This window comes from Colletotrichum lupini, chromosome 5 (genome assembly GCF_023278565.1).
Source record: "Colletotrichum lupini chromosome 5, complete sequence".
Taxonomy (NCBI): domain Eukaryota; kingdom Fungi; phylum Ascomycota; class Sordariomycetes; order Glomerellales; family Glomerellaceae; genus Colletotrichum; species Colletotrichum lupini.
Window position 1 is genome coordinate 6,142,701 of NC_064678.1, and position 21,042 is coordinate 6,163,742.

The 21,042-nt window shown below is 38.5% G+C and overlaps 5 protein-coding genes across 5 annotated transcripts; 3 read left to right on the forward strand and 2 right to left on the reverse strand.

Annotated features, from left to right (window-relative positions):
• Positions 1–776: 776 nt before the first annotated feature.
• On the reverse strand, positions 777–1,674 carry CLUP02_11260 (acetyltransferase; the record flags this gene model as incomplete). The annotated part of the gene is made up of 2 exons (XM_049290228.1): positions 777–798; positions 1,025–1,674. The coding sequence occupies 2 exons, from the start codon at positions 1,672–1,674 to the stop codon at positions 777–779; spliced, it is 672 nt and encodes a 223-aa protein (XP_049147373.1).
• A 2,946-nt stretch (positions 1,675–4,620) lies between these two features.
• Positions 4,621–5,994, forward strand: CLUP02_11261 (uncharacterized protein; the record flags this gene model as incomplete). The annotated part of the gene is made up of 1 exon (XM_049290229.1): positions 4,621–5,994. The coding sequence occupies one exon, from the start codon at positions 4,621–4,623 to the stop codon at positions 5,992–5,994; it is 1,374 nt and encodes a 457-aa protein (XP_049147374.1).
• Positions 5,995–6,883: 889 nt separating this feature from the next.
• Positions 6,884–7,396, forward strand: CLUP02_11262 (uncharacterized protein; the record flags this gene model as incomplete). Its single annotated transcript, XM_049290230.1, has 1 exon — positions 6,884–7,396. The coding sequence occupies one exon, from the start codon at positions 6,884–6,886 to the stop codon at positions 7,394–7,396; it is 513 nt and encodes a 170-aa protein (XP_049147375.1).
• Positions 7,397–14,916: 7,520 nt separating this feature from the next.
• On the forward strand, positions 14,917–15,393 carry CLUP02_11263 (uncharacterized protein; the record flags this gene model as incomplete). The annotated part of the gene is made up of 1 exon (XM_049290231.1): positions 14,917–15,393. A coding segment is annotated over one exon (477 nt), but the record flags the coding sequence as incomplete, so codon positions are not given.
• A 700-nt stretch (positions 15,394–16,093) lies between these two features.
• On the reverse strand, positions 16,094–16,576 carry CLUP02_11264 (uncharacterized protein; the record flags this gene model as incomplete). Its single annotated transcript, XM_049290232.1, has 1 exon — positions 16,094–16,576. One exon carries the CDS (start codon positions 16,574–16,576, stop codon positions 16,094–16,096), a length of 483 nt encoding a protein of 160 aa, XP_049147377.1.
• Positions 16,577–21,042: the final 4,466 nt, after the last annotated feature.

The window sequence follows — 21,042 nt, forward strand, 5'->3', positions numbered from 1 at the left end:
GCTATTATTAAAAAGCTCGTTTAGCTAGTCTAACGTTATTAAATATACGAAGTAAGTAGAAAGTAACTAAACTATATCCCTTTAATATAGCTAGACTACTTATTAATTTAATAATCCTACTTAACCTAGTTATACTAACTAAAAAGACCGTAAATACTAAGTAAGTAATTAGTAATATTAAAAAAGCTATTAACTAAGTATTAGCAGCGTCTATTATTAACTAGTTAATACCTAAAAAGGCTAATAAGCTCTGCGATTAGTTAAAGTTATTTATAAAGCTTAGTCTAGACTATAATACTTAACGACTACTATTTAAAAAAATAAAAAAGGTATTTAGCAAGTAAGCTTATTATTTAGTAATATCTTAGTACTATATTTAAGTTCTAGAAGCTAAAATTAACTAATTAAGGCTATAAAAAAAGAAGAGTATATTAATAAACCTAAATACTAAGTTCGTAAATATTTAGGATATATAAAGAGCTTAAGAGGACTTTAATAACTATTTAGTTAGTCCTAGTTAACTTATAGGGGTCGAATTACTTAGGGAGAATAATAACTATATTATTATAGTAATAAAAAATAGTTAATTAATTAAGTATAGTTAGTAGTAATGTTTTAATACTATGTTTTGATAGGGTGGCCAAAAGGGGGGGGTGGCCAAAAGGGGGTGGGTCGACTTAGAATTAATAGCACGCACTAAGATAGCTAAATGGCTTTATGCAGTATAACTGAGTTGTCTGCGTCCTTGAGACTTAACTATCAACAATAGCAGAGGACTACTTGAGCTCATCCTCGCGTCTTTGGAGCAACAGCACCAGAGTTGAGGTGTTTGTTTGTTTTGCCGCAGCTGGTGTGTCAATTTCAGGTCCAATATCACACACAACATGATACATTCAGCATACGAACATACTTCCATTGTCATGGAAATACGTTCGGCAGAAATTATATTCTTACAGAGCGAAGCATATAACGAAACGTATATGTCCCCCAACCAAGTTCGCCGCCTGTCCCTACTGGTGCCCACTGAGCAAGATCATAGTCACTCTTCTCAACCTCTTGGAATCCAGCCTTTTCGTAAAGTTTGTAACTTGAGGGCGAGGCATGAATCCAGCATGCAAGATTCTGTGAGTCGACTTCCTCAAGTCCATGCTGAACCAGCCTGGTCCCGATGCCCCGACCTTGGAACTCAGGATGCGTCGCCAAGGCTTGCAGAACCATGTACTTGCTCCCTCCCATGTGTCGAGATTCCCATGAAGTCATCTCTTTGTGCATGATCCCACCCAACACTCGCGCAGGGTCTCGAGGAGCATCATCGGCAGGGCGTGCTTTCTCCTTGCGATGGTTTGGATCAGAGGATGCCTCAGTGGACTTGTTCTCCTCGGGGTTCTTCCGTTCCAGCTCCTTCGCAACCCAACACGACCAGCCGAGGATGTCCCCATTCCCCTCGACCGCTTTGAAGATCTTGGTAGTAGAAGGGTTCGATAGCCAGTGAAGGATCGACTTGCGCATCAGGTGTTGATGGGTGCCTTCTTCACGACCCAGAAGCATTAAGTTCGAAAACTGGTCGGATCTGAACGCGGCAGTATGGATCGTGACGAGGTCATCGATGTCACTGGGTTCCACCGCACATATTGATACGTTGTATTGGGGTTCTTTAGAATCTTGATCGCTCATGGTGGTAAAAGCTCTGTGCTCCAGTGGTATGAGAAGCTCAGCGAGGGTAGTATCCAGTTTGCACAATTCACAGTCGAATTCAAAAGCGTGCATTCGGAAAAAAAGAAGGTCAAGATGCGGGGTAGCTGTGCAGTAGGCAGCAGGCTCAACGCGAAGGACCCCGGTCACATAAGCCCTGAGGTAGAATTATGCCATTCAGATTTAGAACCAATGTACCTACCTATCTGCTGATAAATGCAAGATTCAAAGTCGTCTTTGACGCTCATCCTACGCCCGCACTCGCAGAACATTGAGCACAGTCTGAAATCTGAGGATCATCAACAATTCATTCATTGTAACCCTTGAACTCCTAACCTTTTTTCAAGCAGTCATGTCGTGGAACTTACGACAGCTTTACAGGGCCTTCGGAGTTGACGCAGACCTAATCGGATAAGCTCGCTGGGTGGTTCAGGTATATTCTGATATGCCAACGTACTCTGCACTCGACTCCTTTCACCCTCGAGCTAGTGATAGCAGCAAATGCCACTGAAAATTTAGCTTGATCGAAGAGAGATGCTTCAGGGCTTAAAAGGGGGTTTCCCATAGTACTGAACTATTCATGTCTTGGTGGGTTGAGAGGAAGAGTGATCGCAGCAAGCGATTTGTAACGAGAGGAGACAAAAGTCTTTCTGCATGTGTTCACTGGAAATATGACAACTCTATATGATTTCATAATCGGGCCTGGCTTCTCCTTGAACCACTGCCATTGGTTTCCTATCTTCAGTTTGCAACTTTAGACAAGGTTTGGTGCTAGGTTATCGGGCTGACGTGACTATCAATAACTTAAGTGAGTACGCTTGGCAAAATTTGTCACTGTCAAAACCAGCCCACCGGGAGTGTCGTGCAGTCGTGACAGTTGTGGTAAGTTCCGCGAAATGTTCAAACCTACCAGGGTCTGCAAGTCGAATCAACTTGACAACAGAAATAGCCTGACAATGGCACATGCTGCGAAGTCCTAGCCTCGCGCGATGTAATGAAAGAAGCCCATCGTGATGTTCCCGAGGCTAAGAACTACCATCAATCGTCAACCCCGACCTACCTAGAGAGGAGGCATCGAGAGAAGTCACCCGTCCTCAACAGCAGACTTGCTCAGATGATTAGTGAGCCGATAGGTCAAGTATATCATCATTGCTGCCACCAAAAAACAAATTGAGGTTTGGCGTTACCTAATAGAGGGACTTGGTCTGCGAAAACAAAGGGGCTTGTGGAGTCATCGAGCATGAATGATGCAGAAGACCGAACCTTGAACTTGTTAATGTGCATTTGCCTCTGGACTACTGCAGGAACCGGTAGCGTAAATTGATTCTCAAAAGATCTGGTGAAGCCTGGTCGGACCATACGTTCATTGTTACACTGCACCGAAGAAAAAGGAGAAAAACTAGCAATGGTACCTGACCAGAATTGCCAAAAATATAGATAGCGTGGTGGCTTGCCATGCAACTACGATGAATCTGGTCTAGCTTCGGTCAACATCAACACAGCTGGACAAGCTACCTTACTCGATGAAAGGAACCAGCTGCTATTGTGGCAGCTTCCACAGACCATTGAATCCGAGTCGTCATCCCGATTTCCGGGGGCTTCTGTTGCACGGTCGCTGACGCGTGTTCATCACTGGGACGACGACGGCCCGTCGAGCATCAAAGCCACAAGAAGACCCCGACTCTTGGCTTCGCTGGGCGCCATCGGCAGCCAGCTCGCCGTGCACGCTGACATGCTTGGCACGGATGCCAATACCTCGGATTCTGCACAAACAATGTTTACTTGCTGTCACTTAACGCGGGCAAACAACGAACATGGGCCTTCACGTTGCGGCCGCAAGCCCAACATATGACCCTAAAGCTCAGCAACGCGCATAGATAGGCGGCTGCGAAAAGCCGTTTTAGGATTTTGAAGGTAGTTTATCGCCTTGACCGGTCAGACTTACACGGAGTCTCATCGTCGAGAAGTGGATGTGTGCATAATCGTATCTGCACCGTTTAGGTAGAGCAGGCGAGACTCACAAGTGACTCCACCCTCTCTCGCGGTTGATCTGATGATTCCCACCTTTGCCCTCAGTCGGCTATTCTCCTCATAGAACCTCAGCTCACCTGAAAGATGCTAATTGATGCAGCGTCTGTCTAACGGCTAGCTAATGGGGTCATATCATGCTCGGTCAACCTAGACTAAGTCTAGCTTACAGGAACAAGGATCAAAGCGCTACAGGAGATCCCGAGTTACCCGCTCTGGCGTTTTCGGGACGAATTGGGACAAAGCCATCCATTTAGAGCCGCTTCACAGTTGGTTCGATCAATGAATTAGGGATAGGGCAACAAAGGAAAAGTTTCCAGATCCCAATAGAGCAACTCTTGAAACATTCCACTTTCTTTGTGGGATCGACATACCCGCTGCCCCAGACTGCCGTTACTCGCGAATCGCGAACGCAGTAAGCGGGACGGTGCTTCAGGAGAGTGACGATGTGGACCTCACTTACACTGGCGTTTCTCGACTCCGGTCAAGTTGCCGACACTATGGATTGGATTGCACGGAGATCGGTCTCACCGTTCACTAAGAGCTCTGACCTCTGGTAACCTGAACTACGGATACGATGGACCACACTTCTGGGAGGTGCTCAGAGCTTGTACGAGGCGCCAGTCGGCCAACGGGTGCCGCAATACGCTCCAAAGAAGAAATGTCAGCTCAATGTGGTCTAAACCCGCGATGTCAAAATACGCCGCCACATATGGCCGCAACAACGGTATATAACCAGCACTCTTCTCCAGGTTCATTTTGTTATTCTCTCTTCATCCCATCAGCTTCGATCACTTCTCACCTTGAGCATTACATTCTCTTCTGAGCCAGAGTATCTCCTTCAACAACATTCATTCAAAGTTTCTGCTTCCAGCTCAACGCGAGCCTCGTATCATCAACATGCGTTACTCCTTGAACATCATCGCCCTCGCGGCTCTCGCGTCGGCCGCGCCCACCACCACCGCGCCCATGGACTTCGATGCCATCATCGGTGCCGCTGCACCCACCCTGACTGGACCTCCTGCCCTGGCCACTGGCCAGACTGGCGTCTACGACGCGGCTGCTGCATCTTCATCCGCCGCCGCCGCTGTCACCGGTGTCGCTTCTGCCAGTGCCACTCAGTCCGTCGCGGCTCGTGGCCTCGACAAGCGCACTTTCTGCTTCTTTGGCTTCTGCTGGGGATCTCCCTCCACCACTTCGTCCGCCAAGACTACTTCGATCTGCACTACTTCCGCCACTCCCGCTGCCGTGACCACTCCCAAGACTACCGCTCCTGTCACAACTTCGGCCGTGACCACCGCCACTGCCGCCACCATCACCACTGCTCCTACCGCGCCTTCGACCTGCACCCCGGTCAGCTGGACCAACACCTTCGCGTTCACCACTGCTTCTGGTTGCGCTGAGCCTTTCGAGGTCGGCACTTACTGCGGATTCATCAACCCTGAGGACCCTTGCGCTGTCCAGCCCGATGGATACGGTACTAAGGTCCAGCCCGACACTGTCGAGGCTTTCCAGTCTTTCGCTCAGTTCCACAAGGAGGCTCAGTCGGCCGCCAACCCTTCCGGATATGCCAACACCTTCAAGGACCTGAGCGCCGCTGTCAACGCCAACAGCTACCTCGGCCTCTACACCCTCAAGAGCTACGACGTCGCCGCCTGCGCTGCCAAGTGTGACGCCACCAACCTGTGCACCGGTATCAACATCTACGTCGAGCGTGACCCCTCCATCAACCCCTCCGGCTGCTCTTGCACCAACCCTGCCTCCATCTCCAACTACAAGTGCACTCTCTGGGGCTCCGGCGTCGACAAGGCTGCTGCTGTCAACACTGGCCAGACTCGTGATGGCTTCCAGGTCGTGATCACCGGCTCCAACGGCTACGAGAAGACCAACACCACCACTCCCACCACTCCCTCTGGCTGGACCAACCCCCAGGGCTGCGGCGGTGTCGTCCACTCTCACCCCAGCACCTGCATGGGACAGAAGTTCTTCCCCGGTCCCTTTGATGCCAGCCTCTGCGCTACCTACGCCGCTGCCCAGAACGTCCAGAACTCCAAGTCTGTCGGCCTCGGCTCCTGGGCCAGCTTCCTCGGCTACAGCCCTCTGAAGTGCAACTTCTTCAACGCCTTCATGGTCAAGCAAAACGGTATCGCTAAGGGTACCTACTGCAGTCTCTTCACTCAGCAGTACAATCCTTCTGCTGCTTCTTACACTCCTTCTTTCTCCGCTGGCTTCTCCTGGAGCATTGAGAGCTCCTGGTCCTTCTGCTCCAAATAAGCGGGGTTTCCGACAGATTCGCCTGTTATTCACTCATTAATCTAGAACATGGTGTCGGTTGTAGACTTTGCATAGTCCGGATTATTAGTCACTACGTTCGTTGATACTGTACATTTAAAGGTCATGGCAACTAGAGTGGGGGATTTCTATCACATATTTAATTTAATTAACCTTCGTTCTGCAAATCTGTCTCACTCTTGCTCCGCAATGTGCCACTAGCTTTGGGGACAAGCCAGACTCACCAGCAAAAGCCTGTTCGATCTCTCACATCAGAGTGAACTAATTCTAGGCACCAAACTCAAAGCAGTATGTGTACGAGTCTCTTAGCACGACACTTAAATACGTAGATAAAGGCACATCACGCTCTGGTGATACAAAAGGGAGAGTAGAGCCCCCTACCTTCAACAAAAGTGTCTCGAGTGTCACACGACGCGGGGTTCATTGAAGCGGATCGACATGCAAGTTTCTAGACAATCAGTTCTATATGGACCCTATCTAGTGTGGCCGGCAAACCGATTGCAATCAACACTTCAATATTCTCTTACCACGCAATACAGAATCCATCGCGTAAGGTAACGAAAGATCGTATCACAGAATCCGCAATGATACGTAACTCTCTTTGACGGAAATTGGAAGCCCTTCCATTGAGCATGAGCAATCCTCGTGTAATTCCAGGTCTCATCGACCAGATTAATACTCGATGAGTATGTCCAAGACGGACACTTCCTGCAAAACTGCGAGAATTAAACCTCCAATCTTCTTCTATAGCATTTTGGCTCATTTACCAACCTGCCAATCCTGCTGACTTGGCCCCGGGCCTGCCATGGCACTGCTGACGACATAGGTGAACACTCACCTTGGATTCACCCTCAATAATGTCGGAACCTTCATGCCCGTAGCCTTCATCATCAAAGAAGCCATTCCCGAGAAACCTATCGCGGAAATTTGGGTGACCGTGGTGACGGGAGCAGGAGGCGATCTCAAGGATGCTGGCGGCGTCTTTCCTGATGTTGCCATTTGGGACGACAATGGCAACAGAATAGGACGACACCGCACCAAGCTAGGTGACAAGAGAGCCCAGAGCAGCGAGCGAACCGTCAAGATACCGAATAATGAGAACAATGGGCAGATATCCGATCCCCAATATGTCATGTTGAGTCACGGTACCGACGCAACATGCATTGCGATGGTCCAAGTTTCCAACGGCCGACTCAGTGGGACGGTCAATGCAGACACTGGATACAAATGCGACCAAGGATGGTACTACAGCCAACGGAAGTTCAAGTGTGATAACCTCATGGCCAAGTGTGTATGGTTGGACTTAGATCACTCCCATCCCAACTTCAACGCCAGGGCTATGAGTTTTCACCTCAGAGACATGCTGCCCTCGCCTGACAAGTAGAGATTGTACAATAGCGAGTTGTACTACCTGTGTAAAAGCACACCTCGGTACTCTTATTGGCGGCATCTCATACCAGACGGCGTTTTCCCATTCTTCTACCCAGTCTTGAAGTACAACAAGGATACTATCGGATTAGAAGTCCAATTCGACCGCGGTATATAGCCGACTACGCAGGGGCTAATTAGGGGCCCTACTTACGATTATTATAGCTAGCCTAACCTATAGTTAGAACCTCCTTTTTATACTTACTACATAAATATTTATATAGTTTAATTAATCTTTTTATTAACTACGGTTCGAACTAACTACTTTATAATAAAGATACTAATATTAATTAGTAGTTAAATTCTATTATTATAAATTAGTAAAGTATCTTATTACGTAGAAGAGACGACCTCTTAATACTATATAAGATAAAAGATTTATATTAATTAACTTTATAAAAGTAGGTAAAAAAGGAGGTAATTCTTAAATACTATACGGAATTAAGTAATTATAGCCCTTTACTACTTATAAGAGGTTAATATTTATTATATTAAACTACGTTAATTAATAGAATTATTTAAGTAACTAGCTTTTTATTATTACCTCGAGCAGTTTTTTTACTAAACGACTTTTTTATAACCGGCCCGTAATTAAAAATTAATTAGTTAAATTAGTAAAAGAAAATACCTACGTAATAACTACTTACTTAATTAATTAGCGTAATAAACGAGCTTAATAATATAATATGAAAAAGCACTACGTAATTAAAAAAGGGGATTTTCAAATATAAATATTTTTACTTAGTAACGAAAGTAACCTTATAAAAGTTATTAAGCTAAGAGATCTACGGTATACAAAAAAGTCTATTATTACGAGGATTTTATAAGTACGACCTTAAGCTTATAATTTAAATAACCTCTTTATAACTCCCTTAACTACCCCCCGGGTATTACTTAGGAATATAATATAAAAGACGGTTTAACGAGGGAGGAGGGGATTTAGAGGTCCTAATAGTATTAAGTTAAAAATATTATAAATCTTAAAAATTAACTTAAAAAGAAGGTAGCTATTTTAAAGTAGTCTTATAACTTTTTACTCGAGTTATTATTAGCCTAAGAAAAAGTTAAAAAAACGAGGATTTAAGGGGAAAAAAAAAGAATTTTCTAGAGGGCTAATAAAAAGCTTTTTTTTATATTAGCTCTTAGTACAAAATTATTAATTTTAAAAAATTAACTAAGTAATAAAAAGGATTATTAATAAGTAATAATTACTTAATTATAATTAAGCTATAAAAAAAACTACTTAAAAAATATAAAATAGAGTATTAAGAGGCTATAAAAAATAAGATTTCTAAAGTATCTAACCCTACCGTATATAAGTAATAAGTAGGTATTTTTAATAAGTCCTTAAAATCTACGATTTTATAAAAAAGAGGGCTTAACTTCGTTAATTATACTTAACGGCCTATATAGTTTTTAATAGCTTATATAGCTCTTTTATAAGCCACCCGGCGTCTATTTTTAACTATTCTTATAAAATACTACTTTAAAAAAAGTAGGTTAAGGAAAAAAGCTATTTAAAAATTATAAAAAGTATGAGGCTTAGGAAGTTAAAAATATATAAAATAGCGGAAATTAGTAACTAATAAAGATCCTAAGACTAATTACTATATTTTCTTATAATAATATAAACGTTTATTATTATTATTATAAAAAAGAACTATTAAAACCTACTTTTTTATATTAAATAAAAAGGAGGATCTTAGTAAGTACGATAGCTAGCGATTTAAAAAGGTAGTAATAATTATTAAAAATAATAAAAATAAGAGTAACAATAAGATAGCGAGAAGAAATAGGAATCTCTTAGACCTTAATAAATTCGTTAGGTAATAAAAGCACGGATTTATTATAATTAGTACGTAGATTAAATATATTTTTATTAAAATTAAATACGCTAATAACTATTAATATAGGTATAAGTTAGAATATAACTTTTAGTGAGTTAAAGTAAAAAAGAAAAAGATAAAACCCGATCCTAAATAGAATCCTAATCCCTTATAAATAAGTAAACATTAACCCGGATTATTAGGGGACGTAGATATATAGAATCGTAGATTAGCCTAATAGTGAGTAAATTAACGTAATATTAATTTATTTAACTAAGGTTTATAAAAAAAAGGAGCTATAGGGGTAACCCCTATTTTATAAAATTATAAACGACTTTAGTTATTAGCTAGATATAAAGTTTACGAGCATAAGCTTAGGAATTGCGAAAGTAATTAATAAATTCCTCTATAGGTAAGGGGTATTATTAGCGTAATTATAATTATAAAAGCTATATAAAATACTAGTAATAATAATTATAGAGGAGGAATTCGTATTATAGAACTAAGTATAGGTTAATAGAGCGTATAATTATTTTAAGAAATTTAGAAAAAGGGTAAATAACTTAGATTTCCTCCCTATAATTACTAATAAAAATTTATTATTATGAAAGGATATACTAGGGCAAAATATAGTATTAGAAGTATAATAATTAATAATTCTACCTATTTTAATTTATAACTCGTTACTATTACTAATACGATATTCGGTACTAATTAGCTAATAAGAAAAGAGGTAAACGACCTAAAGTTATTAATAGTACGTAGTAACGTAGGGATCGTATATAAATACTAAAAATCTAGTAGTAAATACGAGGTAATTTATAGACCTTAAAAAGATCTTTTTAAAAAAGAAATTATATTCTAAGGGGAAGTATAAGGTCTTATAAAAAACCCTAACGATATTTTATAATTATTATAAAAAAGTCAGAATTAGGGAATACTAGTACTATTTAGTAATTAATATTATACTTATAAGTAAAGCTTTTAATTATTATTACGAAGCGGTACGTAATCTTAATTAAAATAACTTTTTTAGTATAATTAATATAATCTAAAGCCGCTTCGTGACCTATAATAAGAACCTAGAGCTCCTATTTAAGCTACGGGTAATTTCTTTTATATTTATAGCTAGGATAATAGAAAGTAAATTATAAATAGAGATTTTTAAAGAGCTTATTAATTAAATCGATAAGTTAGTAAAAACCTAGCTAAATAAGGGGATAAATAAGTAAAAAGTTAAATATTTCTGTACCGCAATTTAGCGTATACTAGAGGTAAAAATAACCCTATACTAAGTACTCGAAAACTACGAGACGCTCTACTCGAGGCTAAGATCTAGTTTTAATATTAAAATAAGAATACTATACTAAACCTACCTCTAGGTATATAATAGCCCTTATTAGTAATATTAGGTTAATCGAATATATAATAGGAAAAGAAAAAAGGCTAGATATAGTAATCGCTAATAAAGAGGCCCAGATTTATTAAATAAGTAGAAATTTAACTTATAGGTAAGGTAATAAAAGAGGTAATATTATATTTATAAAAAAGATAAATATTAGTTAAGTAACTACTTTAAAAAAGAGCGTACTAAATCGTATAAATAATATAAAAAATTAAGGGTAGTAAATAGTAAAACTAGCCCTTATTAGTTTAACTAATTCTTTATTATATATAAGGGTAGATCTGGGGGTATAGAACTTAGTAATAGTAGCTAAAGTAATAGTTTAAAATATATACCCCCTATAAGAGATTTAGAAAGTAAAGAAGATCTTACCCCCTATATTAATAAATTAGATTATAACGAAATTAATAATATTAATTACTCTTTTTTCGCCCCGTTAGCCTTTAGAAAATATATAAAGCTAAATAAATAAAGGGTAGCGAAAGCTCTTAATAAGTAGGCTTTTATTTATAAATAGTAAAAAAAGGTCCCTTAAATAATAAATACGGAGGTAGCTAAAAGGGCGAATTTAATAGGGCTAAAGCCTATTCTCTTAATAATTAAAAAGAAGATACTATCTTTCTTAATATCGAAAAAAAAGAATATAATACTAAGTAAATCTAAGGGTAGCTAAAGGGGTCCCTTTTATATTACTTAGATCCCTCGAATACTAAGCTTATATAAGCATTTTATACGAGCAAAAAGTACGGCCTAAATAACTTTTATAAGATTATCTTAAATACTAGGGTATTATAATAGTTAATTAGAGGAAAAGGGTAATTCTAAGCACTATAAAAGATTGCGTTAGTAATACTTAATACGTTAATAATAGGTATTATAAAGATTAGTTTTGGCCTAAGTAAAAAAACCGTTACCCTAGGTATAGTAAAAGTAGAGATATATTTTAGAACGATAACTTTTTATATTTTACTTATTAATACTCTATTTCTCCTATATTTAAAAGATATAGATTAACTAAGTATTATATTTAATAATACGAAGAATAAAATCTTTAGTAATAAGTATTTCGAGATAGTTAAACGACGATAAGGGTATATATTTATAAAACTTATTAATAATACGAAGTTAATTAATTACTTAATAGAAAGTAAGCTTAAAAAACTATATTAAAAATTTTGGCACCTATTAGTTACGAGGCTATATAACCTCTTAAAATAATTAAGTAATAATAATATTAAAATAGGGGCGCTAGAATAGTTAATAAAAGTATATTACTAATACTAAATAAATACGCAGAGCCTACGTAAATTTAAGTTTAAATTATATAATAAGCTTAACTTTAACTAAGAGATTATTATTAATATTTTCTATTTAAATAGTCGGCTAGTATTATATATAATTAACGTAACTATATCCTTCTAAGTAGGGCAATTCCTTTAGGATTTATAAGTAAAGATAGTATAGGTACCTTTATAAAAAAGCTAGATCGATATATACTAGGGACCGCTAGATAGTATTAAAACTAACGCTAGTACTAGCTTTAAATTAATAAAATTTAGGGATAATATAATAGCCTACGGTATATAGCTAAAAGTTATACCTATTAAAGCGCACTATAATATTAAAAAAGTAAAAAGGGTATACTAATAGTTAAAAAGGGCGTTTAGAATTATTAAAAAAGAAAATCCGGATTTTATTAATAATAAATACCTCTAAATAGTACTTAAATATTATAACGATACTATAGGGCCTAATAAACTTATACTAACGTTATTAATATTTAGAGCATATTTAAAAACGACCTTAGCCTCGCTACTATTACTAAGTATAAGCTAACGAGCCTAAGTAATTAAAAAAATAATATAAATATTACGCAAAGTAAGTATAAAAAAGTAAGTTAATAAGGTAATTACTACGCATAATAGGCCTAATATAAGGAGTAATTTAAATATATTATTAAATTTAAATATATAAGTATAGCGCGAAATTACTTAATAATAAGCTAGGCTATATAAGTTAATTTCTATTAACGAGCGCTCTTATATAGTTACGAGAGATCGTAATTAGCTATTTAAAGTATTAATTACGGTAGTTAGATTATATTATATAGATCCTAACGAGGTAATTTCTAACTTATAAAAAGAAAAAGAGCTAAAGGAAACTATATAACTTACGGTAGAGGTATAAAAAATCATCCTTAATAAAATTATTATAATAATATTAATAAACGACGAGGAAAAGGAAATTGCTAAAAGGGTACTAATACCACTAATAAGACGTTATAAAAGACCACGATAGTAAGCCCTAACGCAGTAATTTATTATTAATAACGAAATAATTAATACTTTTTATATAATAAAAAAAAGCTAATTTCGAGCTAATAATTAAACTACGCAAGGAAGGTATAATTATAATTACTAAAAAGCTATATAAGGGATTAGATCTTATTAAAATAAACACTCTTCGTAATTAAGGGGTCTATTAATTTATCTTATATAACCTAGAAAAATATATAAACCTCTATATATTTAAATTACGAATAGTTTATAAAATTAAAAGGAAAAGAATACCCTAGCTATATAAAAAGTTTAAATACGTAATTTAGGGGTACGGCGACGTTAAAAAGGTAACGCTACTTATATAATTACTTACTATATAGCGCTATAGTTAATAATTAATAATAGTACTAATGATATCGCTACGGAAGAAGGGATATAAGATTTAGAGCTATAATATTACCTAGGCCTATACCTAATTAGCTATAAGGCTTATAAAGAAAATCCTAGCCTATTTATTAAAAGAAATAGCTAATAAGTACTTAAAAAGTATAATTATTAAAGTACTTAAGCCACTATATAGGCTCGTAGAATCGGGTACTTATTAATAAGCTATATACTACGACTTTTATATTAATTAACTATTAATAGTTACTTTTACGTACGACCCGTGCTTATTAATTACGGAGTATAAAAGTAACTAATTTAGGATTATTAAAATATAAACTAACGATATATTAAGCTTATTTAATATTAACTTTATAAAGAAGGAGGATAAGGAGCTCTAAAAAGCAGGCTTTATAATAAAGCTAAAAAAGGTCCTTATAATAAATACCCCCTTAGTATTTAATAGCGGGATTTTTATAATTAAAAAGGAAACCGTCGTTTTTTAATAAAAGGGGTAGGGTAAGAAGATTAACCTTATTAATCTAAACGTAACTAATATTAAAAAGTAGTATAAGGCTAAGCTCATATAAGGGGTATATATTACGAGTATTTATTAACTTAAGGTAACTTTTAACTATATTAAAGTAGTATAGGCTATAAATCTAACTAAATAAAACGTCGAGGTACTTAATAAGTAGCTTAAGTAGTAATAAACGAATCTCGATTAAGGTCTTGTTTATTACCTAATCGACTTTATAATTAGTAAGCTCTACGTCTTTATTAATAAGTTATTTATAAATAATAATAACCTTACTTCGTAATTGGAGTATATTATTATCTTAGCTAATAAGAGTATAGGTAAGAGCGAATTCACTATATATAGTAATATAATTTACTACTTATTAAATAAAAATAAGTAAGTAATAAGAAGTATATTAGTATTAGAGGTTTATAATATAATTAACGGCGTTAATTTCTCCTACGTAATTTAATAACGCTAAGGAAGATTACTAATCGAATTAGCTTTTTATTTATTTTAATAGTTATTTATATTAATTCTTACTTATTATATAAATACCTTATTAAATTAAAAACGATAAAAGAAAAAAGGCTTATAATTAATATTATAGCCCTTAGGTAATTATATAAAAAGTATAAAATACTTAAAATCCGTTAGATTAATAGTAAAAATAACCTCGTAAACGCTTTTATAAAAATAGTACTAAATAAAGGATTAAAGTAATTCGTAAATAATAAAAAAGTTATTATATAAATAGAGGGATAAGTTATATAAAAAGAGTAAAAAAAAAAAAGAAAAGGAGACGACTTAGTAAACGGGCCCGAGGTTAAATTATACCTCTAATCGTAATAATTAAATTAATAAAAAAAAAAGAAAGTTAGTATTAAATTAAAAATCTAATTCGACCGCGGTATATAGCTAATTATATAAGGGCTAATTAGGGGCCCTATTTACGATTATTATAGCTAGCCTAACCTACGGTTAGAACCTCTTTTTTATACTTATTACGTAGATATTTATATAGTTTAATTAATCTCTTCGTTAACTACGGTTCGAACTAATTACCCTGTAATAGGGATACTAACAGACACCGTCAATCCGAAACTAGAAGGCACAGATGAAAATTCTACCGAAGCCCTGGATCGCTTCAAGTACCATAAGGACGTATACAAACAGCAGGGTGAATCGGAAAGGGAGTATCGAATGAAGAGAACTCGTTCTACACGCTTGAGCAAGAGACAAGGCTCGGACATGGATCCTGACAAACAGGTTTTGACTGGAATACCAGGTCAGACGGCCCGGGAGGTCTGCGAACACCCTAGCTCAGTCGGGTATGACATTGTCTCGTTTGTCGACAGAAAAAGCTGCGATCTCACAAAAAGGAATCTCTACGATCTTTGTGCCGGTAGCATCACGACTAATTGTTTCGACGTCAACAATACGATTGTCATTGGAGCTCAGGGTCTCACAGGGAGGAGCAGAAACACCTCCAAAAGGCAAATCGCAAAGCTTTACAAAACACGAGCTCACTGGAAATGAATATTCGTACATGTTATTTTTGGGCTTTCCGTCAACTTGTGAAGCGTTGTGGGCATTCTTGGGTGATATGGGAAGATATGCGTTTCTAGTTGGATGTTACCATACCCAGTTGAACAAAATCCGAGTCATACACACGCTTACTACTTGTCCATGTCACTAGATGTCTGATTTAGGAAGACATGGAAGTTAGAGATCACGCAAACTCGTATGCATGTGATAGGGGTACACTCCGGCAGCAGCTTGAGACCCGGAGCAAGTATACATGCCCATCCTCCTGCTGTCTATCCGTTCCCACCTTCCTCTTCCGGCAATCGAGCCGGCAAGGAGATCGAAACCCTCACAGTTCTCCCCACCTCTCGGCTCTCGGGCCTCGCCATGGCGGACGAGTTCCTCAAAGTATTGTACGTGACGAGCAGCATTGGTACCTGTTTGATATCAATGGCCCGCGATAATTGCTAAATAGTGACTGAAACGAAGGAAGAGGTAAAGCAAGGTAGCGAGTGTCCAACGAGATCGAACTAAGGTAGGTATCACGAGTTTGCGGGCGGTGCAGTCAGTTGGCCTCTCTAGAACGCATAGTATTGTTCGAGGGCGAGCGATTCGAGAGTTAACGAGCTTCATCGCAAGTGCATAAGCCAATTTTGGTGGTTGGATATTCTCTATATGCCGACTGTCATGAACGTGGTTACTCCCGCATGGCCTAAAACAAAGCGATTGGATTCGTTGAGTTGGCAGTCCGTTGCTGCGCCACGTCCCAATGTTCCATAACGCAAGTCCCGTTGAATCTGAAAACGTCCACCACGGCAAACGGCTGCCCTCCACCCACGAGATCCATGCGGTAGTGAATAAATGCGATGTTGTCCTGGAAGTTCTTGTTCATGATTGTGTAGTTGACCGTGTTCGGGGAAATGAAAGGCTCGAGGACGGCAAGAGAGTTCGCGCGGCCGGAGAGAGCGCCAGGGTTGTGCTGGATGTAGTCCTCGGCGACGTGGTTCAGGAGGGCCTTGGTTGCGTTTCTTTCTTCGTAGAAGGCTTGCATGAATTCTCCGAGAATGACCTTTTGCTGCTCTGGTGTTGCCGGACGAGGAGGGCAGTACGGCGCGGAGCCTTGACGCGGGGCGAGGGCACTTGTTGTCCAGGCGAGGGCGCTGACGCCGAGAGCGAGTAATGAAGACGTACGCATCGTGCTGTGTTTTTGTGTGTTGCGATCTTTTGACGTGTTTTGTTTTTCCGTGTGGTAGATGCGTAGAGCGATGTCTTCGAGGGCGTCGATCGGAATGATCTTATACACGAGGCGGACTGCAGAGGAAAGAAATGCCGATAATCAGATAGATTAAATGGCTCTTGGTAGGAGAAATAGCAGGTTGCAACACTGATAGGAGTTCATCCAAACTGCGCCATGTGCCTCAATGCTAAGAAACTCTATTACTATAGACCCTTGTTGATCCCTGCTCAATACCATTGGCAAGGACCAGAACTGGGAAGTCGCAGTCGCATTAAGTCAAAGCACCCACTTTTGGGCACCCCCCCCTTTTAAGCACCCCAACAAAACATAGCATCCAAACATCAACACTAACCACAATTAATTAATTAACTACCTTCTACTACTATAATAATATAATTAAGATTCTCTCTAGGTAATTTAACCCCTATAAGTTAATTAGGACTAACTAAACGGTTACTAAAGTCCTCCTAAGCTTTTTATACGTTCTAAATATTTACGAACTTAGTATTTAAGTTTAGATATATAGTCTTCTTTTTCCTAAGCCTTATGCGCTTAATCCTAGCCTTAAGAACTCGAACTTAGTACTAAGATATAGCTAATTAATAGGCCTACTCCCTAAAAGCTTTTTTTACTTTTTAAAATAATAGTCGTTAAGTACTATTATCTAAACTAAGCTCTATAAATAGCTTTAAATAATCGTAAAGCTCGCTAGCCTTCTTAAGAGTTAACTAGTTAATAATAGAGGTTGTTAATACTTAGTTAAGTAGTCTATTAGTATTACTAGTCGTTTACCTAGCTTTTATGCCCCTTTTAAATAGTATAACTTATATAAGTAGGATTATTAAATTAAGAAGTAGCTTAGTTATATTAAGTAGTTATAGTCTAGTTACTTTCTACTTACTTCGTATATTTAACGATATTAAACTAGCTAAATAAGTAAACTAATAATAACTTAAAAAGTACCGCTTTCTAACGATAATAAAATTATTTATTATATCCTCCTTACTAAGCTCCTTTTTATATATAAACTTAATAGGCCTAAAAATAGCTATATTTAATAGCTAGAGGATATAAGAAGTATATAGTAATAAGAATAATAAGTAGACGTTATTTTTATAATACTCCTATATAAATTCTATCGTCGTATAACTCCTATACTTATTTAGTACTAATAGTCGAGGCTAGTTTAGCTTACTAAGCCCCCTAATAGGGGGGGTCTTAGTTTATAATAAGAACACTTCCTTTAGCTAGTAAAGGGTAGTTTTATTAGTTATCTAGCTATTATCTATTACTATAAACTTCTAACTATTATAAATAGTAAGTTAAAGAGGGAACTACTACTATTAAACTAACTTTCCCTTATAAATAACTAGTAGTTTAATAGCTCTATTATTAATAAAAATATACTTAATAATCGTTACTTAGGTACGCGAACTAAGCTCTTTTTTTTATACTACTATAGCCTTTACTATACTTAAAACTAGCCTATTAGCTCCCTTACCCTCTATTATACTAGTCTTATCTATATTATACCTATTAGCCTATTTAATACCGCTAATCTCTAGTATATTAAATAATCTAAACTATTATTTAATTATATTAGTAATAGCTCTATTAACGTAGTACGAATCGATTAAACGACTTCTCTAAACCTTTATTAATAAATTCTTTTTAATAAAAGCGTTAATCTATCTCTTACTAAGTAGTTTATTATCCCCCTAGGACCTTAGAACTTACTTAGCAAATTCCCTAACCTATTTATAAGTTAATATAATACCTAAGTAATATTATATACGAATTTACTAAGCTAGCTAGTCTTCTTATTATAAAAGAAGCTTCTAAAGCTTTATAAATACCCTCGCCCTCGTTTAGTAGCCTCTCCTTCGACCCTAAAGTATTATCCTAGGAACCCCGAACTTAATTAAGGCCTTTTTAATAAAAAGACCGTTTCTAATAATATTAAGTACTTACTAGAGCTTATTTTTAGTATACGATACTATTACTTATTAATTAGTAAGTATACTAAAAAGGAATATATTTAGACGATTTTTATAATTATTATGTTAAATTAAAATAATAGGTAGGGTTTTAATATAGTGGCTGGGAGGGATTTTTGGGGGTGCCCAAAAGGGGGGGGTGCCCAAAAGTGGGTGCTTTGACTTAGGGAATGACCAATGGTTGAGTGAGCGTTTTACTCATGACATCCTATTTGTAAAGCCGACGGGATTACTTGGATTTCGAATACTCAGTGTCATTCTGGTGCTGCCTCGAAGGAAACGATTATCTTGAGAGAACATCAACCCCTCAATCGCTCAGAACTCAGAATTGTGTTGCAATAGTGTCCGGGCGTATACTTCAATCCTGCAAGATTGACTATTCGAACGATCTGAAGTGCAACAGGCGAAGCATGAGCTCGATTCTGGAAGCATTAAAGAATGGGGTCCCCTGGTGACGATCCTCAGCCCATCGGCACAGTGCCGAGCAAGGCCCGCGGTAGCGCATGGTTTCTAGGTTTCGGGAGTGGATACCGAGGCAGATGTTCCTGGACTAAGTCATCTATATCTTTCTTGACACCGGTTGACTAATCTGATGTGATGACAAAAAGTGCGGGAAACTGGCATCAAATTGATTCCGATAGGCGGTGTTCGCACCTATATCGAGACCGCAGAGAAATCCTACCTCACTAAAGGTACCCAGTAAACAAAGCTGCATGCATATGACACTAAGACGGCCCAAGTCCTAACGTGGGCTATCTGCAACATGCATGAAGACCACATCACCAACATCGCCGGGATTCTCATTGTCAGAATATCACAAAGCAAAACCCAAAAGGGCGTCCCGAAAGCTACTCACGCGCGGTTGTGACTCGAAATATGTCGACTGGCTCCGCGACGGCCACTTTCGAAACATAGGCAAGGAGCAAGGCAACATAGACGCTTCCCACGCCGAGAGCGCCCAAGACGAACACCAGATCGGAACACTTGACCGCAGCTGTGCCATACGCACAAGAGAACTGGCTGTAACTATCACCGCGGTGGAATTTCCAACTTCCGACTCTTTTATTGCGATTGCGAACCAGCTCCAGGTCATTTAAGTCTCCACTCCGGTTCTCGAGTCAGCACCGGCGTTTGCAACGTGACCGGGCCTGAGCACGCAGCCATTGACACGGCATCTTAAAGGCCGAAACGAGTCAACAGAAGCAGGCAGTCGCTCGATAGCTCGTTTCAGGGGTTTCCGTCTTGTGAAAGTGGAGTGACATATTGCTAAATACTAAGCAAACCGTATATCGAATCGTGTCTTTAGCTGATGAAGACATTCTCTGACGGGCTGACGGCGCATGGATGGGAGGAAAGCCAGTTCTCGACGCCTTCGACGTCTTTCTTCCGAGAAATTCATGAAACATATCAGCCGATCAATGCTCAGTACCTTACTACTGACTTATCAGCATTGAATGATTATAGAAACACTCACCGTTGTCCTCTGAATTGCCCAAAAGCTCGTCGAGCAGGTTAGAGCGACTCTCTATATGCTCATCCCAGAAGGCACTGGTTAAAGGGCTTGGCATCACTGCACTGTTAATCAATCCGATTAAGCATTTATTTGAGGCCCAACGTTCAGTTGAGGCCCAAGAAGGAATGATGCACAAAAGTGGCCGAACTTGGAGTGAACTAGGAAACTTGGATCTGACCCCCGCAAGCATCAGGAGACGTCATGCATCGAATGTTTTCTAGGTCTCAATTACTGTTTCCAGATTGATTGACGAGTCCAGCTTCTCTTGTAAACAGAGGATATTGTTCGCATGTGCTGGCAGGGATTCATTCTGAGGCTGGTGTGCGACGATTTCGTCATCTGGTCTTGGTGTTGGTGAAGCTGAAGGCATTGTGTAAGTGAGAATGAACAGATCCATTTTGTACGACAATGCCGGCTGCCCCTCCCTTCGGAATTGAAAGCGCATGTTTGGGCTTAGCCTGGCCAGGTTTCCTTGCAACATTGATCTCGAATTGGATGCGATTAGTCTCGCAGCATCTATGAGGTAGGACGTAAGGGATGAATGTGACCGTTTTCCTGTAAGGGGTGACATGCTGGTGACTACACCTGTCTGCTCTTGGCATTCCAGAAAGAAGTTCTCCCGGCAAAACTCGATAAAGAGCAATGATTTTGCTGCTTCGCTCATCTGAAATTCATTGAAGGACTATCCTGCTCCGAATTCCGCAATATCCGAGCGGCCTGATTTAGCTTCCGCTTGGGGCTGAACTATTGATGTGACGGCGGTGGGATCTACGACAACGACAACTAAGCTAACCATATATGTTCATTGAGACAAACGCGATAAGTTACCAACAACGCGTCTGTTCTAATCATGAAAGGGGTGAGCCACAACCCTTGGGCGATACTCTGGAACGCAGCGCTAGCATACAAGGGAT